The sequence below is a fragment of the Diabrotica undecimpunctata genome, chromosome 7, assembly GCF_040954645.1.
Source record: "Diabrotica undecimpunctata isolate CICGRU chromosome 7, icDiaUnde3, whole genome shotgun sequence".
Taxonomy (NCBI): Eukaryota; Metazoa; Arthropoda; class Insecta; order Coleoptera; family Chrysomelidae; genus Diabrotica; species Diabrotica undecimpunctata.
In genome coordinates this window covers 158081662-158099787 of record NC_092809.1, presented here as the reverse complement: position 1 = coordinate 158099787, position 18126 = coordinate 158081662, and the positions used below count along the sequence as shown (strand labels likewise).

The following is an 18126-nucleotide window of genomic DNA, read 5'->3' as shown; positions in this document are numbered from 1 at the left end:
GTTTAGAGGGACTTCAGAGGCTAATGGACAGAATAAACGAGTACAGTCAACAGTACGGACTAAACATTAATACCCACAAAACGAAACAAATGATTATCAGCAAGGAGAATATAAATGGGGCTCATCTATACATTAATGGGACCCAGATAGAGCGAATAGAGCGAATTATAAACGAACAGTGGAGCAATGTACAGGAAATAAAGTGCCGCATAGGAAAGGCAAGAACGGTCTTTAACAAAATGAGCGCCATCTTCAAAAGTCACAACATATCCCTAGATACAAAAATGAGACATTTGAGATGCTATGTTTTCTCTGTGTTGTTGTACGGACGCTTACAGACACCACTATTAAAAAAATTGAAGCATTTGAGATGTGGCTTTATAAAAGAATGCTGAGAATATCATGGACAGCAAGGATCACGAACAAGGAAGTTCTAGAAAAAATGAAGAAGGAACCAGAGATTGTGTTTACGATCAAACGCATAAAATTGCTATATCTGGGACACGTTATGATAAATCAGCACCGTTTCTCCCTGCTGCAGTCTATATTGCAAGGTAAAGTCAAAGGTAAGCGAGGACCCGGTAGAAGGAGAATATCATGGCTGCGGAATTTAAGAACATGGTTTGAGAAAACCTCAACGGAGCTGTTTCGAGCCGCAGCGAGCAAGGTCATGATTGCCAATATGATTTCCAACATCCGAAACGGATAGGAACCAGAAGAAGAAGAATATGTATATGTACAAAATATATGTATATATTTTGTAAACAATATTTCAGCGTAATCGATGTAGTTATTGGTGTGATTCGTGAGCTCTGACACCGAGGCGCTTCAGTTGCTACGCGCTTGTTTTAAATTTTGCTATACTCTCTCTTTGAACATTATGTTCAAACTATTTACGTATATATGATGTCATTAACTATCTAAAATAAAAGACTTATTGTAGAATAGAAAGCTTTTTGATTTTGATCACCACCATGTTACCACTTGGTAGTCTCCAAAAAGTTTTTGTCGTCTGCGATCTAATGAAGACTCGCAGTTCTGCAAGATATGGTTGACTGTTTCAAATTCTTTGCTAGAGAATATCTAGCATAAGTCTCTATGACTACTACTACAACTACTACTTGTCGATTTATAACGTTCTCCGCCGTTTGACGACTTCCAATCGCCACTAAGTCCGGTTGTTCCATAGGTCTTCTTCTATGGCCCTCTGTCTCAGTTCTTTATTTATTCTTTAACTCCAAATTTTTGCCATTTTAATATCTCTTTTGGTATTCGTTGTTCATCCATTCTTTGTATGTGTCCGAACCAGATAAGTTGTTTTGTTGTTAGGTCATCTGTGATTGTTCGTTTAATTCCCATTATTTCTCTAATGCGTTCGTTGGTAACCCTTTCTCTTCTAGATCTTAATGCGGCTCTTCTCCAAAAATCCATTTCCGTCCCTTTCAGCATTGCCAGTGTTCTTTCTTTCAGTGGCCATACCTCACAGCTCTACCAAGTGATACTTTTTTACTATAGTCTCATATCCTCTTTTTATTTTCTTTGCTGATGGATTGTTCCCATAAAATGCTGTTTAACATTGTAATGGCTTTTCTCCCCGACGTATTTCTCTCTCTTATGTCTTTGTCTAATGTTCCATCTTATGAAATAGTGATACCTAGATATTTGTAGTCACAGCAGTGCTTTATCGTGGTGTTATCGTCTAATATGAGATCTTTTTGTTCTACTCCAATGCACAGGTATTCGGTTTTCTTTTTATTTACTTCTAGACCCCATATATCATACTCTTCAATTAATTTTGGTGCCATATAGTTTAAATCGTCATAATCTTGAGCCATTATTACTTGATCGTCTGCAAAGTTGAGCTTATATACCATAGTGTTGGTGAGTTGTATCTCCATTGTCCTGTATTTTTGTTTCCATCATCTTTTTAAAACACTTTCGAGGTATATTTTAAATAAAGTGGGGGACAGACAACATGCTTTAATCCTTTTGATGTTATAAATCCTGTTGTTATTTGTGTCCCTGCTCTTATTTCAGTTATTGGTTAGTTGTATAGCACTTTGACGGCTTTTATTAATTATATATTAATATTCGTGCTTTCCATTGATTGCCACAGCTTCTTCAGTGGAACGCTGTCGTAGGCTTTCCGTAGGTCAACGAACAACATATGAATCTCTTGATTCCGAGCCATCTTTTTTTCTATCTGGGTTAAGGAGAAAATGTGGTCAATAGTGGATCGACCCGTATAAAATCCTACTTGTTCTTCTGCTTTATAATCTAAGTATTCTCTCTCGATTCGGTTCTTTAAAACCTTTTCATAAATTCGACTCATAGATCCGGTTACAGCCATTCCTCGGTAATTTTCACAATTATTTTTATCACCCTTTTTATGTATAGCACTGAGTTATGATATATTCCATTGGGTAGGGATTTCGCTTGTGTTTATGCATTCTTGAAATAGTTGTCGAAGACATTCGTACAATTTTTTCGTTTCGTACTTAAACAATTCTGCGGGTATATCTCCTGGTCCGGGTGCTTTGTTCATCTTCAGCTGTTTACATAAATTTTTAATTTCCTCTGTTGTTAATCTTATTGGCGAGCCAACTATTGAAATTCTATCTTGGTTTTGATTTCTATGTTCTTGAAATTCGACTCTATTCTCTACCAAAAAGTTCTTTGAAATATTCTTCCCGGTCTTCCGGTTTTATGCTCTGTATTACTTATTTATTCTTTTCTTTTCTCAATTTTTTTATCAGTTTCGTTGACAGTTCCTTTCCCAAGACTCGTTCTTCTTTTTAGAGATTTCGCTTCGTACTTCTGCTTGTTTTTCTTTATATTTTCTCTTGTCTTGTAATGATTTGGAGCTTAAATATTATTGGTATAGTTGTCTTTTAAATTTTATTTCTTGCTCTATTTCGTACCTACCAATATGGTTTGTTTATCTTGGGTTTTATGTAGTATCCCATTGCTTCAAATGCTGCTTCGTGTAAACAGTTTTTTATATTAGTCTAGGCGGGATCTGTTTTGGATTGGACATTTTCCATAGGAAGCTATTTTTTTGCTGAAATCACTTCAGGATGTGCCCAACATCGATAATCATAATATGCGCCAGTCGCAAACCCTGTGCTAAATTTTTTATTTAACAAAATCTGAAAAAAATTGAAAATTTCTCATTTTTTTGCTCCTATTTTCGTTTATAATTCGGAAACTGTTGATCCTAGAGAAAAAATTATAACAAGTTAAAAGTTTCGTTATTAAATTTTACACAATATTTCGTTAGCTAGAAATTGAAAATTTAATGTTTATTGTTGGAAAAATAGCAATAATTGAAAAAAAAATACAAAAAATGAAGTTAATCCTTTAAATGTTTTCGACTTTCTAAACTTAACATACAAGCTGCATATTGCGCCTAGAAAAACCTTTTAATGTGTTTAAAACGTGTGCTAAATCATGTTAAGATCGGTCGGATAGGTTTTGCATAATAATTTTGCAACCCAGCCTACTGTAAAAAAATCGCAAATTTTCAAATTTATAGTAGGCCCTCAGATAGTTGCAAATTTTTTTACACATAAAAGAAGGCGCAAACTTTCAAACGCTTTTTGTAAAATTTAATTTAAGTCGGTTCACTAGGAGAGCCTAGAAATTTTTTTAAAGTTTTAAAATTTTTTTAAAGTTTTAAGCATTTTTAGGCTTATAAACAAATTAAATAACTTTACGAACTTTAAACATATCAATTTCAAAATTTATACACTTAAAGAACATTAAAAGACGCTTCTTTAAAAAAAAAAGATACATTCGGCTTACTGGTTGCCGAGATATTAAATGTCAAAGTTGGCATAAATTTGCCGTGTAACCATAAGTGATAGAGGGCTCGTTTTTGAACAAATACCCTCGTCTTGTCAAGTACTTTTTAAATGAAAAGTTTTACGTAATGCGCTTTATGGCAAAATCCATAAAAAAGACAAATAAAAAACCGTTTTCGCATAAAATGTTGCTCGGAATGCATGAGTGGTGGTGGTGGGGGACATTCACTCGAAAATATGGATCGGCGAGTTCAAAATCATAGCGCGAGCTAAAAATTGCATTACCTCGGCTTCTTGTTAACTTTTTTGAGTCGATGTCTCGGACGACAAGGATTTCAAATATCATATTTTTAAATACCATTTTTAATCGCAAAATTGGGAAATTTGCAATAAACAATTGTATGTTAAACAAGTAATTGCATTTTTTTTTCATGCATTTTTTTTTGAGCTTGCAATTTATAAATTGAAGTAAATTGTTACTTTTAGTAAACAAATATGTATTTATAAATTGTTAATAAATAATTTAAATTGTTAAAACAAAGACGAACGAAAAAAAAATTTTTCATAAATAAACATTATTTTGACTCAATCTTCAATTTTTTTTTAAAATCTTTTTCTTTTTTTGGAAGGACAAGAATCTTCAGGTCTGACCTTGACCTTCAATATCTCGGCAACCGGTAAGCCGAATGTATCGTTTTTTTTTTTAAAGAAGCGTCTTTTAATGTTCTTTAAGTGAATAAATTTTAAAATTGATATGTTTAAAGCTCGTAAAGTTATTCAATTTGTTTATAAGCCTAAAAAATGTTTAAAATTTAAAAAAATTTTCTATACTCTCTTACTGAACCGATTTGAATTTTACAAAAAGCGTTTCAAAGTTTGAGCCTTCTTTTATATGTAAAAAAAATTGCAACTATCTGAGGGTCTTATTTAGGGCCTACTATAAATTTGAAAATTTGCGATTTTTTCCAGTGGGTTGGATTGCACAATTATTATGCAAAACCTATCCGACCGATCTTAACAAAATTTAGCACACGTTTTAAACATATTAAAAAGTTTTTCTAGGCGAAATATGGAGCTTGTAAGTCAAGTTTAGAAAGTCGAAAACATTTAAAGGATTAACTTTTTTTAATTAATTTTTTTGTACTTTTTTTTCCAATTATTGCTATTTTTTCAACAATAAACATTAAATTTTAAATTTCTAGCTAACGAAATATTGTGTAAAATTGAATAACGAAACTTTTATCTTCTCATAATTTTTTCTCTAGGATCAATATTTTTCGAATTATAAACGAAAATAGGAGCAAAAAAATGAGAAATTTTCAATTGTTTTCAGATTTTGTTAAATAAAAAATTTAGCACAGGGTTTGCAACTGGCGCATATCGTGATTATCGATATTGGGGACATCCTGAAGGGATTTCAGCAATAAAATAGCTTCGTATGGAAAATGTCCATTATGGTCTGAATTTCTACAGATCCCGCCTAGTCTATATGTTCATATAGCTGGTCGATATCCTTAGGGGCGGGAATTTGTAGCTTCTCATCCAATCTATTTTTGAATAAGTCTTGGGTACTTTCTTCATCTAAGCTTCTGATGTTGTAACTTCGTTCCTGTATCTTTTCTGTCTTGTTTATGTCTATATGTGTTTCTCTCTGTTGTCCTCGGATTGGGAAGTGTATTTTTGAACGTAATAAATAGTGATCGCTACCGCATGTTGCGCTTCTCTGAACTCTTACATCTTGTTGGGTTTTTGTTACAATATAATCGATTACTGATTTTATTACTCATTAACAATGCATAGTGTTTTTAATTATTCTTCCTAACTACCGTTATTCGATCGTTTTCTGGTTGTTTTCATTTGTATTTTTTTAATTTTTAAAATATTACTAATTTAATAACTATTCAAAAAGTTTTTAGTAATTAACTAATGACTAAAATCACACCAATTTAGAAAGAACACAGAAATCACCTTAATTTATTTATTGTTTAATCATTTCCTGATTATGTCTGTGTATTTAAAAATACGTTAGAATGAGATTACAGATTTGTTGTTTTTTTAACTTTAACATTACCTGTTTACCTTGATGATTTGATGTTAACTACACAAAATGATCTCTGTCCAAAGATAATGATATATTTTTAATTATATTAATAAAAAATATTTATGGTGCATTGAAAAAGGTGCCCAAAAAGAAACGTGGAAAAGAAAAGACGTATTTATTTTTTGTTTATTTTGATACAGGTTCAACACATCATTTTAATGACATTTATTTATCATTTAAACAAGCACCAACAAAAGCATCCAAAAGTGACTAACGAATTGATTCAGAGAAATCCGAATCTAAAAGATCTAGACAAATTTTAAACTAAATAACTAGCTTCATGTGCCAATAAAATATCAAGAACATTTTTACTACAAATATAAAAAAATATCAAGAACATTAACTGACTAACACTGTTAGTCATAAAAGGGATAAAGCTTACTTTTTAATTGTAATGTAATTATATCTCTATACACTACAATACGTAGTTTATTTACATATATGTCTAATTAAATAATTATACTGTAGGTAAATTCTCGATACAATCTTTAAAAAGATTAAAAACAATTTTAACCAAATTTGAGCCGTGAAAACAAGACGTCATTTTATACAAAGAAATCTTATTCCTTATCGTTTATTAACCTTGTCATAGCTCGTAAATGGCTTTGGCATCTAATTTTGTAGAAATAATAAAAATAATTACTTTAAAAGAGACCATATAAAGTTGCATCTGTAAGGTTATTGGCGTCATTAATGAATTATTCATCATCGAGATTACAAGAAGCTATATACAAGACAAAAACAAAAATTACTTAAGTATACACAAAGTATTCAAGATAAAGAGATATTTGAAAAATACTTGCCTGAAAAATATCAGGTTTTTAAATTACTTTGCAAACAACTAGATCCAAAAATATGATATTGAGTAAATAAGTGCTAATGTTAGGAGAATATAATAACAAATTCATTGTATACTAAAGGCTGTTTTAAATTATATCGTACATAGGCTAAATATGTAAATATTTTCAATAACAAATTCAAAAAATATCTATTGTTTATGTGAAGAAACTACGCCATATATTGTTATGAGCAGTGTTCAGTCAGAAAATGTGTGATTAATTATGTCAGTTACTGTGAGTCCAGTTTTCGGAAGCTCTAAGAATATTTATTTGTTGCAAGTGTTGTAATAACCATTTTGCTTACCTTGCTTTGGAATATACCCAGATGAAGATATAGACTTCATAGAAAAACTCAAAGAACAACGAGAAAAGAAAAAGGAACCTAACGAAATCATCCCTCCAATATCAACAGAGGAGATGAACGAACTAATCAAAAATAGTTTACCAAGGAAAGGACCTGCACCAGACCAGATCACAAATGGGGCTCTTGAATACTTACCGGCGAGAGCCATAGTATTTCTAACAAACATAATCAATGTGATGCTAAGATATATGCTCTTCCCAAAAAGATGAAAGGAGGCCCATGTCATGATGATATCAAAACTAGGAAAGGACAACACGTTTCGCAACACGCAGCAGACTCCAAGCAGAAATTGACAGGCTAGGAATAATACCACAATGGATTTCGATCAGAACACTTTAGTGAGCTAAAAGTAGTCAGGCTAACAGTACATAGCAGCTGGATTTAACAACAAACAATACACAGTAGCAGCCTTCCTGGACGTAAGCAAAGCTTCTTCTCTCTTCAAAGCATGAGAGGATATGGATACAGTAGAGCAATGACAAGACTAATCTCTTCGTATTTGGCAACCGAAGCTTCAGAGTTCGGATAGGACAAGTCCTGTCCGACCTTGGAATCCCGGAGGCTGTAGTTCTACAGGGAGCGGTCCTGTCACCACTACATATACCGCCGATATTCCGAGAATACCAATAACTTTACTCAGTCTGTATACTGACGATACATCAATAGCGGCTAAACATAGAAATGTAGATATAGCAGTAACTAACCTACAAATAGCGGTGAAAAATATCGAAGAATGGAGTATATAGTTGAAAAATGTTATAAACTCTGAAAAGACGCAAGCGGTGCTCTTTAAATTTAGACACCAACAACCAGAGGAACAATTGACAGTTCAAAACAATTCCATCGAATGAAAAAACGAGGCAAAATACGTGAAAGTAATAATGGATAAAGGATTAATATCCAAAAAGCACACCACAGTACAAAAAGCAAACATAAACATCATCATATTACCGATTCACCAATGAGGAAGTGCTGAGAAGGATAGGTCGAGACAAAAAATTGTTGAGAACGATAAAAATACGCAAGACTGCATACCTTGGACACATACTAAGAAATAATAAATATAGTCTTCTGCAGGTCATCATGCAGGGTAGAGTCGATGGCAAAAAGGGAATAGGTAGAAAGAGGAAGTCATGGCTGCGAAATATTCGAGACTGGACAAACATGACTGTAGACGAATTATTCCACGTTGCAAAAGACAGAGAAGCTTTTAAAAATGTGGTCGCCAACCTCCGTTAATGGGGACGGCATAGGAAGAAGAAGAAGATATTACCGATACTAACATATGCATATCTCGCATGGGGACAAATCTGTAACAAAACAAAGGAAGAGGCTACAAGAGGCTCATAACAGCAGCCTAAGAGAAACAGTCAACGTACCAAAATATGTTACCGAATGATTCCTATTTAGAGAACTACAACAATTTAGGGTGACAGATATGATGACTCAAAAAGTCAGAACAAAATTTGTGAAATTGGAGAACTACCTAAGTCCCATATTGTGAAAGATAATGAGATATAATGCCTTTCATCGATAGAAGCACAAACGTCTGAAACAGTGGATAAAATACTGGATTAAAATAAAATCTACCCCGCAGAGAAAGTATAAATTAAAATCAGAGGATAGTTCGTAGCTCTATCCACACAGGCAAGCGCAATGAAAACTGTGTAGGCTCCATTAATTAAGATTGTATTTTTAGGACATCATACAAAAAAACTTATATAAAAAACGGCTTCGGTTACAAAAAAAAATCAAGAAATACTAACAAAAACCAGTGCAATCCAACAAAAAAAACTAACAAAACCAAAAGCGGATAAGTCACAAAAGGATAATAGGAATAAAGCCCTTAACGCTAGCCTGAATTTGAATCGGTTAGAGAACTATGTTGGAGTTCTATTACCCACGACTCTCTCATGAAGAGCATTTGGCTGATACTTGCGCCCCTTTCGCGTACCAGAGTGCTAAAATATTTTGGATTAATGTTTTCTGTGTTTTTTCAAAAAATAAATCAGTGTTCTCAGCCATCGCTAAACAACCTTAGTATAGAACAGCCTTGAAAATCAGCTTGTGTCAAATAGTTAAAGAGAACCGATGATATTTCCACACTGCTTTTTTTTGCTTGCTCCTCTTTTCAAGTATAGAAGATGGGGTTTTTAGTTTTTAGATCAGTAATACAAAAGTTATAAAACCCAACTAGGCTCGCGTAATAAGCTTCTTGAATAATTGGACTTTTTGGTAGGGGGGGGAATTTGTTGAAGATCAAAGCAAAGGCTAACAGAATAAGGATCATCCATTTTCATGTACACATAAAACGCCTCTTCTTGAATGAACCCAATTTTCAATCATTATCTGCGCCTTTTCAGCAGACTCTCCTGATGCACTTTTAATTTGTTCTTTGAGAAGGCAGCACGTACTGCAAGTACCGGGGGCAGGTGACTTAAAACCTATATCAAACTCGTTTATAAAAATCCTCCTAAACATGCTAAATTTCACTTTTAGCTCCTCTTTACTCTGATCATTATACATTTTACTTAATTTACTAATACTTAACTAATTGATGGATTCGACCGTTACTTGATGGAAATTCATTTTATGTAACAATAAAACACTGAAAACTTTGTTTTCAAACTTCCACAAAATTTATTTTAAATTCTTATCACTACAGCTGTTTCGGCTGATTGCCTTTCTCAAGTGATCTGTTTTTGATCTGGGTTTACACTTTATAGTCTCTAATGAAATACGTTGAGGAGGGGAGAACTGTTTGTCTCAAGCTGGTCATTCAGAATTATATCTGTGTTTTTTAATTTGTTGATTTCCATAGATTCTAACAAAGATAGCTTAAGGCCTTTATTTTGAATGTGGAGAATTTTAAATTCGTCATTAAAAGAATGATTATGATCTAGAAGGTGAAGTGCGTATGTAGAATCTGTTTTTCTATTATTAAAAGCCCTTTTATGTTCTGCTATTCGTTTATTAAAATTTCTACCTGTTTGACCAATGTAAGTTTTTGGACAGTCGCCACATTTAAGTTTGTACACACCACTGTGTAAGTGTTTTTATGTTGGCTCTTGTTGTTTTTAATATATTTGCCTAGGTTGTTATTTGTTCTGAAAGCTGGTGTTATTCCTTTCTTTTTTATGTGTTTGGCTATTTTTGTTGATATTTTGCCTGTATATGTAATCGAGCAGAAGGTACTGGGTTTTTTCTCTGGTGGTGGAAATACTAAGTTCAGGGCTTTCTTGTGTAGTTTTTGATTTAACATTTTATTAATTGTTTGTTCGTTGTATCCATTGTTTACTGCTATTTGCTTAATGATATTTAATTCTGTCTCAAAATTGTATTTTGACATAGGAATTGCTGTTAATCTATGTAACATACTATGATAGGCTGCCAGTTTATGTTGTGTGGGATGGGATGATGAATTGTGAATAGTCGTGTCAGTATGGGTAGGTTTATGAAACATGGAGAAGTCATGTTTGTTTTTAAGTCTGGTAATTTTTAAATCTAAAAAATTTATGGATTGATTTTGTTCTGTTTCTATTGTAAATTCAATATGACTATGAAGAGAATTAATATACGATAAAAATTGGTCGAGTTGCCTGTTAGTTCCTGTGAAACATACCAGTACATCGTCTACGTATCTCCACCAATATAAAAACTGTTTAAATATGGGATGTTTTAAAATCTTTGTCTCTAGATGATCCATAAAAATATCTGATAGCAATGGGCTTAGAGGATTGCCCATTATAAGTCCTGCACTGTTATTTGTATATAATTCATTATTAAATTCAAAGTAGTCCTGGTTTATGCAAACTTCAAGAAGATGTAACATTGCAGATGTAATGATTGGATTTGTAGTATTTTGGTCTAAAAGGTTTTTTACTAGAATAAAAGTTCTTTTTCCTAGTATCCCTCCCACAGAAACTTCACCTTCTAGATCATAATCATTCTTTTAATGACGAATTTAAAATTCTCCACATTCAAAATAAAGGCCTTAAGCTATCTTTGTTGGAATCTAGGGAAATCAACAAATTAAAAAACACAGATATAATTCTGAATGACCAGCTTGAGACAAACAGTTCTCCCCTCCTCAACGTATTTCATTAGAGACTATAAAGTGTATACCCATATTAAAAACAGATCACTTGAGAAAGGCAATCAGCCGAAACAGCTGTAGTGATAAGAATTTAAAATAAATTTTGTGGAAGTTTGAAAACAAAGTTTTCAGTGTTTTATTGTTACATAATACTTAACTCACTACTCAGATACAATCTTTTGGACTACCTTCTGCTTTAATGTGTGATTCAGTTCCTCTGAGCTTTTTATGTACTCTCTAATATTTTCCTTTTTCAGATAGTTCTTATTTTTTGTAGTGTCACCTCTTCTTTTCTCTTCAACAGCAAAACCAAAATGTACTTTTTTGGCTATTTTTTTTTATTCTAGTTATTTCAACACCAAAAACAGTGCGAACAAATTTTAAACGTATAGAAGTTTTAGCACCAGAGACAGTTGTAAAGAATTACTGTATGTAGTACATTTGCTCAGGTCCAGGTTTTTTTTTTGTTTTTGTTTACCGGCCTAGGTCTATGTCTTTTGATTTGTGTTGTATGAATCAGACTGGCAATTATATTGTCTTGTCTTTTCTTGTCTGGAACTTTATAAAACTCTTTGAAAGCTTTGATGTAAATATGCCTTATTTTTACGCACGTGAAACTTTTATTGTTGTGTTTACACGGTACAAAAACTAGGGCTCTTTTAGGAGTTACATACATAATTTGTTAACTTTACCTTTTTTTTCCTGTAACTCTTCTCTGTCTAGTTTATTTCGTTCACCAAAACTTACACTTCTATCTGCACCCTCCATTCTCCTTTAAATAATAACGTAATTACTAATTGTTTCTCAATACGTTGACAATCTAAAGAGTATTCACAAAAACTTATAATACAAAACCCTTACATAACCTCAAATTTTCAAGACTCTGGATCAGCTTAGTAGTAGTTGTAGCGCTTCTATTGGTTGATTGGAAATAAGCCTGTTTGCATGGATCAGTGCAGTGGAAATAAGTTGTTTTGCATGTAAAGGTGGTTTTTAATATGGTGTTACTATTGGAAATATTATTTTTTGTGAAATTGATGAAATATCATGTTTTACCAAACTTAATTTTGATTTATGGGTGACTTAAGGCTGTTTGCATGTTACCTCCTCGTATATGTAAATGTAAATGTATATATATATATATATATATATATATATATATATATATATATAGGGAGAGATTATGAGAAAATAGTTTCAAAAAATTTTTCTGTTAATATTATGTTCTTTGATATGTGGTTCATGTAATATCTAAAATAAAACTGTTTAATTTCAGATCCAAGGGCGTTTTAGGTGAAAAATTAGTAAACGATAAACCAAGAAACGAACTAGCATTCCAAAGAAAATCTTGTTATATAATGCAAGACGATGATCTCCAACCTTTACTTACAGTATCTGAGTCAATGACAATAGCAGCCAGTCTTAAGATGTCATCTAAATATACAAGGAAAGAAAAGAAAAATAGGGTATGTTTATTATTTCAATTTAGGAAAATCATAATATAATCCGAATAATTTGCTAAATAAAATTATGTCAAAGTTATTATTATGTAAAAATATTTCTTGTCTTCTTGAAATTTCTCCTATCGGAAATTGAATAATATCATAAATTCTATTTAAATTTTACATTACATCTTACAGCTTTTCTGAGCGATACTTTTGTAGTGAAGCTAACCCTCTTTCTTATTATTCTTATCCAGGACGTGCTTTTAAGGCCAGAATATCTCAATTTTTCAATTTTCCTTGTAATGCATTTGGTAGAAGTGCGTATTTTTGTCGCTTCGTTATAATTAGGCGAGGAAACGAACCCCTAAACTTAATTATGATTTAATTGATACAGTTGTTAAATTATATTTTTAGGTTGAAAATGCGAGTATAAAAGAAATATACAGTTTTGAGATGTGATGCTATTTCCTAATGTGATTTTGAAGCATTAAAAAAACTATACTTACCAAATGTTTGTAAATAAAATGGGGGTCATGGTCGTTTAATAAATATTTCATTTTGTGCATAAGAAAAATGCATTTTCAAAGTGCATAGAAAATAAAAAAATTGCAACTTAGAAAATATCTACAAGAATGGGTTTAATTTAGTTACTCGGGGGTTTCTGAGATTGTTGAACACGATTATGATAACAACGATGGTCCTCGAGCTGGTCCTTTCGCAAGGTAGATCTCGTCTCCTGGATTATTTGAAATGAGTCGAAAGTCATTCTTTAGGTTTTTGAGGTCTCTGAACACGAATATTATGACGGCGATGATCCTAGAGCTATCTGGAGCCCAGTGTAGACCTCGTCTCCTAGAGTTTGATGTTATTTTTATTTGAAACCAACCAAAAGTCATTACTCGGGGGGTTTTAACGTTAAAAATTTTTTTTTACTTATTAACAAATCTTCTTCTTTATCAGAATACTATTTTCTTCGTAGTTCTTCATATTCCACAATTCTTACGAGCCAAATTGCAAACCAAGCTATTCTTTCTAATCCACATTTTTATATAAAAACATTGATTTATATATGTAATAATTTAAAAAAAAAAACTAGGAGAAAAAAACTCACTTTAATTATGTAACTTGGAATATATTTGTGTACTAGTACTTGTGATAGGATAAGTATAAAAGCACATATGAAAGTCAAAGGCAGGAGCAACCACGGGGGAGACTATAATATGCTTCACTTCGTAATTGCTACAATGTGGGAGGCTACTCTGTTGGGAGCTGTTGGTACTTTGTCTCTAGTTGGGAATCTGCTACTACCAAGTTTTCTAAGTAAAGACCATGCTTTTCTGCTTGATTTACTAAAGTCTAATTTTGTCCCAGTTTCCATCCATTTTTGCCGCCTGGCTGCATCCAAACTGTGCAGTAGTTTGTCCGCAATTCCTCGGTCTTGCCTGTCGTTGTATTCTTGATACCACTTCTCACATTTTTCATCTCATCCTGGGACGTACTCTTTACGATATCCTCTGGGTGTAGTTTTATTCGCTGTAGAGATAACCGTGCCAACAAATATCATGTAGATTGCACGTGTTGGGGGTATCCATCCCAAATATTTGTCCAATCTTTTAGTAAAAGCCGCCTAGTCTGCTTTTTGAAAGTTCCACCTAGGTCGAGGAAAAGATAATATTAATGGTATTTTGATGCCAACTTCTATTATAACTGGTCTATGTTGGCTTTGTGGAAAATCTAAAAGTACTGTACGTGAACTTGTCAGTGATTGATTGTTTTCATTTGTGGAAACAAAACATAGGTCTGGGTTGTATTCTCGCCTCCAGGCTGCAGATCGAAAAGTTCCCCGAACTTTATCGTCAAGGACTAAACAAATGCCTTTTCGCTCCAGTTTATCTGAGCCTCGCCGTTTTGATCATTGTGCCTATAGTTTCAGAGTTCGTGATGACTGTTGAAGTCTCCAGCATTAACTAAGGGGTGTGGGTGGGCGTGAATAACATGCGGAGGCTACAGGACTGCCGGGGATTTAAAAATATTGCTGAAAGTCATTTCGCTAATTTGTATAGTAACCATATGAATGTTATTTACGTCTGATGTAGAACAAATGTGTGCATTTTCTATGTTGTTTCAAACATAGGTTGCCACTCCATAAGCTGGATGGTAAGTTCTTCTTCTTATTCATGTACCATGTCCTTTCAGAACGTTGGTTACTATCATAGCTATCTTAATTGTATTCACTGCCACCCTAAATAGCATGCCTGTATCAACACCATACCAATCTCGCAAGTACTTCAACCATGAGGTTCTTCTTCGTCCTGGATTTCGTTTGCCTGCTATTTTTCCTTGCATGATATTTTGTAGCAACCTATATTTGGGACCTCTCATTACATGTCCGAAATACTCCAGTTTTCTCTGCTTGATGCTTTTAATGATCTTAGTAGTCTTGCTGAGACGTTCTAGTATTGTGGAGTTTCGAATTTCGACATTTCGAAAGCCTTGAGGCGATTTAGATCGATTTTATTCACAGTCCAGGACTCGACACCATAAAGTAAGACCGAGAACACGTAGCAGCGAAGTAGGCGGACCCTCAATGCCAGTTTTAGGTCTCCGTTACATAACACCTTGGACATCCTTCTAAAAGCCGCTCTAGCCTGCTCTATCCTAGATCTAATTTCGCCGTGACTTTCTGCGTTACAATTTAGTTGCTGTCCAAGATAAACGATTTTATCAACTTGCTTAAGTTTGGTATTATTTATATATAGATGGTTTTATATGCTGTTTTTACTGATGGTAAGTTGCACCCAATAAATCATAGCCATGAATTCTTCTTTTAGCGCGAATTTGTTCTTCGTTTTCTACATGGGTTGCGATGGGTAGCTCTTTCGGGGCGACAGACTCAGTAAAACACAGGTTGAAATAAAAAATAAATCTATTAATTTAGCATATATACAATAAATAAAATAAAATGAATTCTACGCCGTATATACAATAAATAAAAATGAAGTGAATTCTACGTCTCCGTCTGGGTCCCGCGATGAATGAACTCCCCGGCGAACGTCTATAAAAGAAAAGAAATTAATTATTACTAATAAAGAAATGAAATGGGCGAAGTCGATCATATGCAGACTTATGCTCGCTTCCGCTTCAATTCAGCGGAAGCTCCGAACGCACTCGCAAATAAAATATTCCGCTGTGCAGACCCACGGTAATGTTCAATACACAATACCGATGGGTTCCGCTTGGTTAATGACAGAGTACGATCCTCAGTACGGAAATCTCTCTGTCCGGGTTGGCTCGCAGGTTCACTACACCGGCGAGTCAGGGAGCCTAGAGCGCTAGCTACAAGACTGTCTAATTCCGCTACTCACACGCCTTAAATAGCTGTTCCGAATCCCACTTCGTCGTCTCGTTGTAGAAGTGGATCCGCAAATATTGAACGAGTAAACGATCAGAACATCGTTACAGGGTTTCTTCATCGTTACTCACATTTACTACTACTAACTAATACCTTCTATATTTAAATGGCAGATTCGGATGCTTGGTCCGAGTCATTTTGTCACTTGGTCCTGAGAAGGTAAATTTAAATTGTTGGTTTAAGGCATATCTTATATTCATGATGTGTTCTTGCCAGGAGATCTAGAGATTCTAGATTGTCTGGCTGCCTATTGCGCCAGTTCATTTAGCATTACCCAGGGTGCGTGTGTAGTGTTCTACTACAAACGCAAACTGGCTTTACACCCCAAGTAACAAAATTAAACTCATTCCTATCGATATCCTTTTTGTAAATTGCAAATTTTTCATTTTCTATGTACTTTGGAAATGCATTTTCCTCATGCAGAAAATGGAATTTTTATTTTACTACCATAAAATTTATTCACAAACTTCCGTGAAACTTTTCCGAATCGAATGCAAAAAGTTTCACAGCGATTCATCTGGCTGCGAAAAATTGGTAAGTTTAGTTCTTTTTAGTGCTTTATTTCCTCGCCTAAATACTCTACAGGAAGTAGCACCACATCTCAAAACTGTATATTTCTTTTACACACACATTTTTAAACCTAAAAATATAATTTAACAACTAAATCAATTGAATCATAATTGATTTTTAATAATAACGAATTTAATATACATAAGTCATAAATTGTCAATTTAACTGATATTATTTTTTATAAACTGTAAGTGCACAAATTCTTTAATAATATCTACTTGCTCTTATACATTATAATGTCAACTAGATTGCAATATTTGTTATTGTTGTCAATAAACAAATACAGCTTTATCAGTAAAATAACCAGTTTTATCAAAGTCACAAATACCTGTGTTGACCGGTGTGCAGTGCCGGATTAAATTTTTTTTTTTGGGAACTTCAATTTTTTTTTTATATAGTGTTTATCGAAATTAAACTAGCATGAAATCAAACAAGAGTTCTACAACTCAAAATCACTTAAAATTTTTACAGAGATATTCTTCACTAGCATCGAAACAGGCAAGTATTTTTAGTGACTAATAGGCGAGCGGTTTACCCCTAAAGCAGAGCATCAACTGACTAAAATTCTTTTTGCATTTCTAATGCACCAAACCTTTTTTATTCGATTCTATATATTTTTCCAAGATGAAATGTATTTTTTTTAATTTTTACAAGTGGGCCGGCAATTGTTATTAACAAATAACTTATACAAAAAAGCAATTTCACCGAATTGTTTCGGAATCAATTTTTTTAGGTGTATCTCATCAAAATAAACACTTTTTCTCTCCTAATAATTTTTCAAAAAATGCTTCCTTTTCGAGTTATTTGCATTTTTTTGTTGAAAAAATGCCTTAATTAGTGATTTTTGGGATTTTTTTTTCTAAAAAACTACTAAATGAATTGCAATTTTACAGATAGCTTTATAATCTTTAAACCGTCGAGAACAAGTTAGAATATTTTGACAAGGATATGGTTTCTATCTCGCTAAAAACGTGGACCCAAATATTGATTTGAATATGAATTTAGTTGAATTCATTGGAAATTATATTAAAAAAAATATTCATTTACCAATAGAAAGCAATAAAAAGTTGATTATTTCTGGTCCTTTCGAACCTCGAAGTAAAGCATATGTGATAGAAAATAATCAGTATTATGATTCAAATTTAGAATGTAATCGCTTAGAAGCAGATACTAGGGTTATTTTTCACGCTTTTAAATTACAACAGCAGCATTTGGATAAAAAAATTCTAATTATTATTAAATCTCCAGACACAGATATATTTATTTTACTTTTATCTCATTATCATGATTTTACAAGTGAACTACTTTTATGGTTTCACACAGGAAATATTGTAAAAAATGTGGATCGTTCTCAATATGTACCTGTACATCAAATTGCAAAAGAAATTGGAAAAATAATATGCAACAGTATCCTAATAATTCATTCTATAACAGGTTGTGATACCACAAGTTCATTTTATGATATGGGAAAAAAGAAGGCTTATAAAGCTTTGCAG

At 33.0% G+C, this 18126-nt stretch overlaps 1 protein-coding gene across 1 annotated transcript in view; it reads left to right on the top strand.

Annotated features, from left to right (window-relative positions):
* LOC140446083 (ATP-binding cassette subfamily G member 4-like) overlaps window positions 1-18126 on the top strand; it is a 125825-nt gene that overhangs the window by 61849 nt on the left and 45850 nt on the right. The window contains exon 3 of the mRNA XM_072538609.1: window positions 12480-12669. Within this exon, the coding sequence (XP_072394710.1) occupies window positions 12480-12669 (190 nt within the window). The remainder of the gene's footprint in view (window positions 1-12479; window positions 12670-18126) is intronic.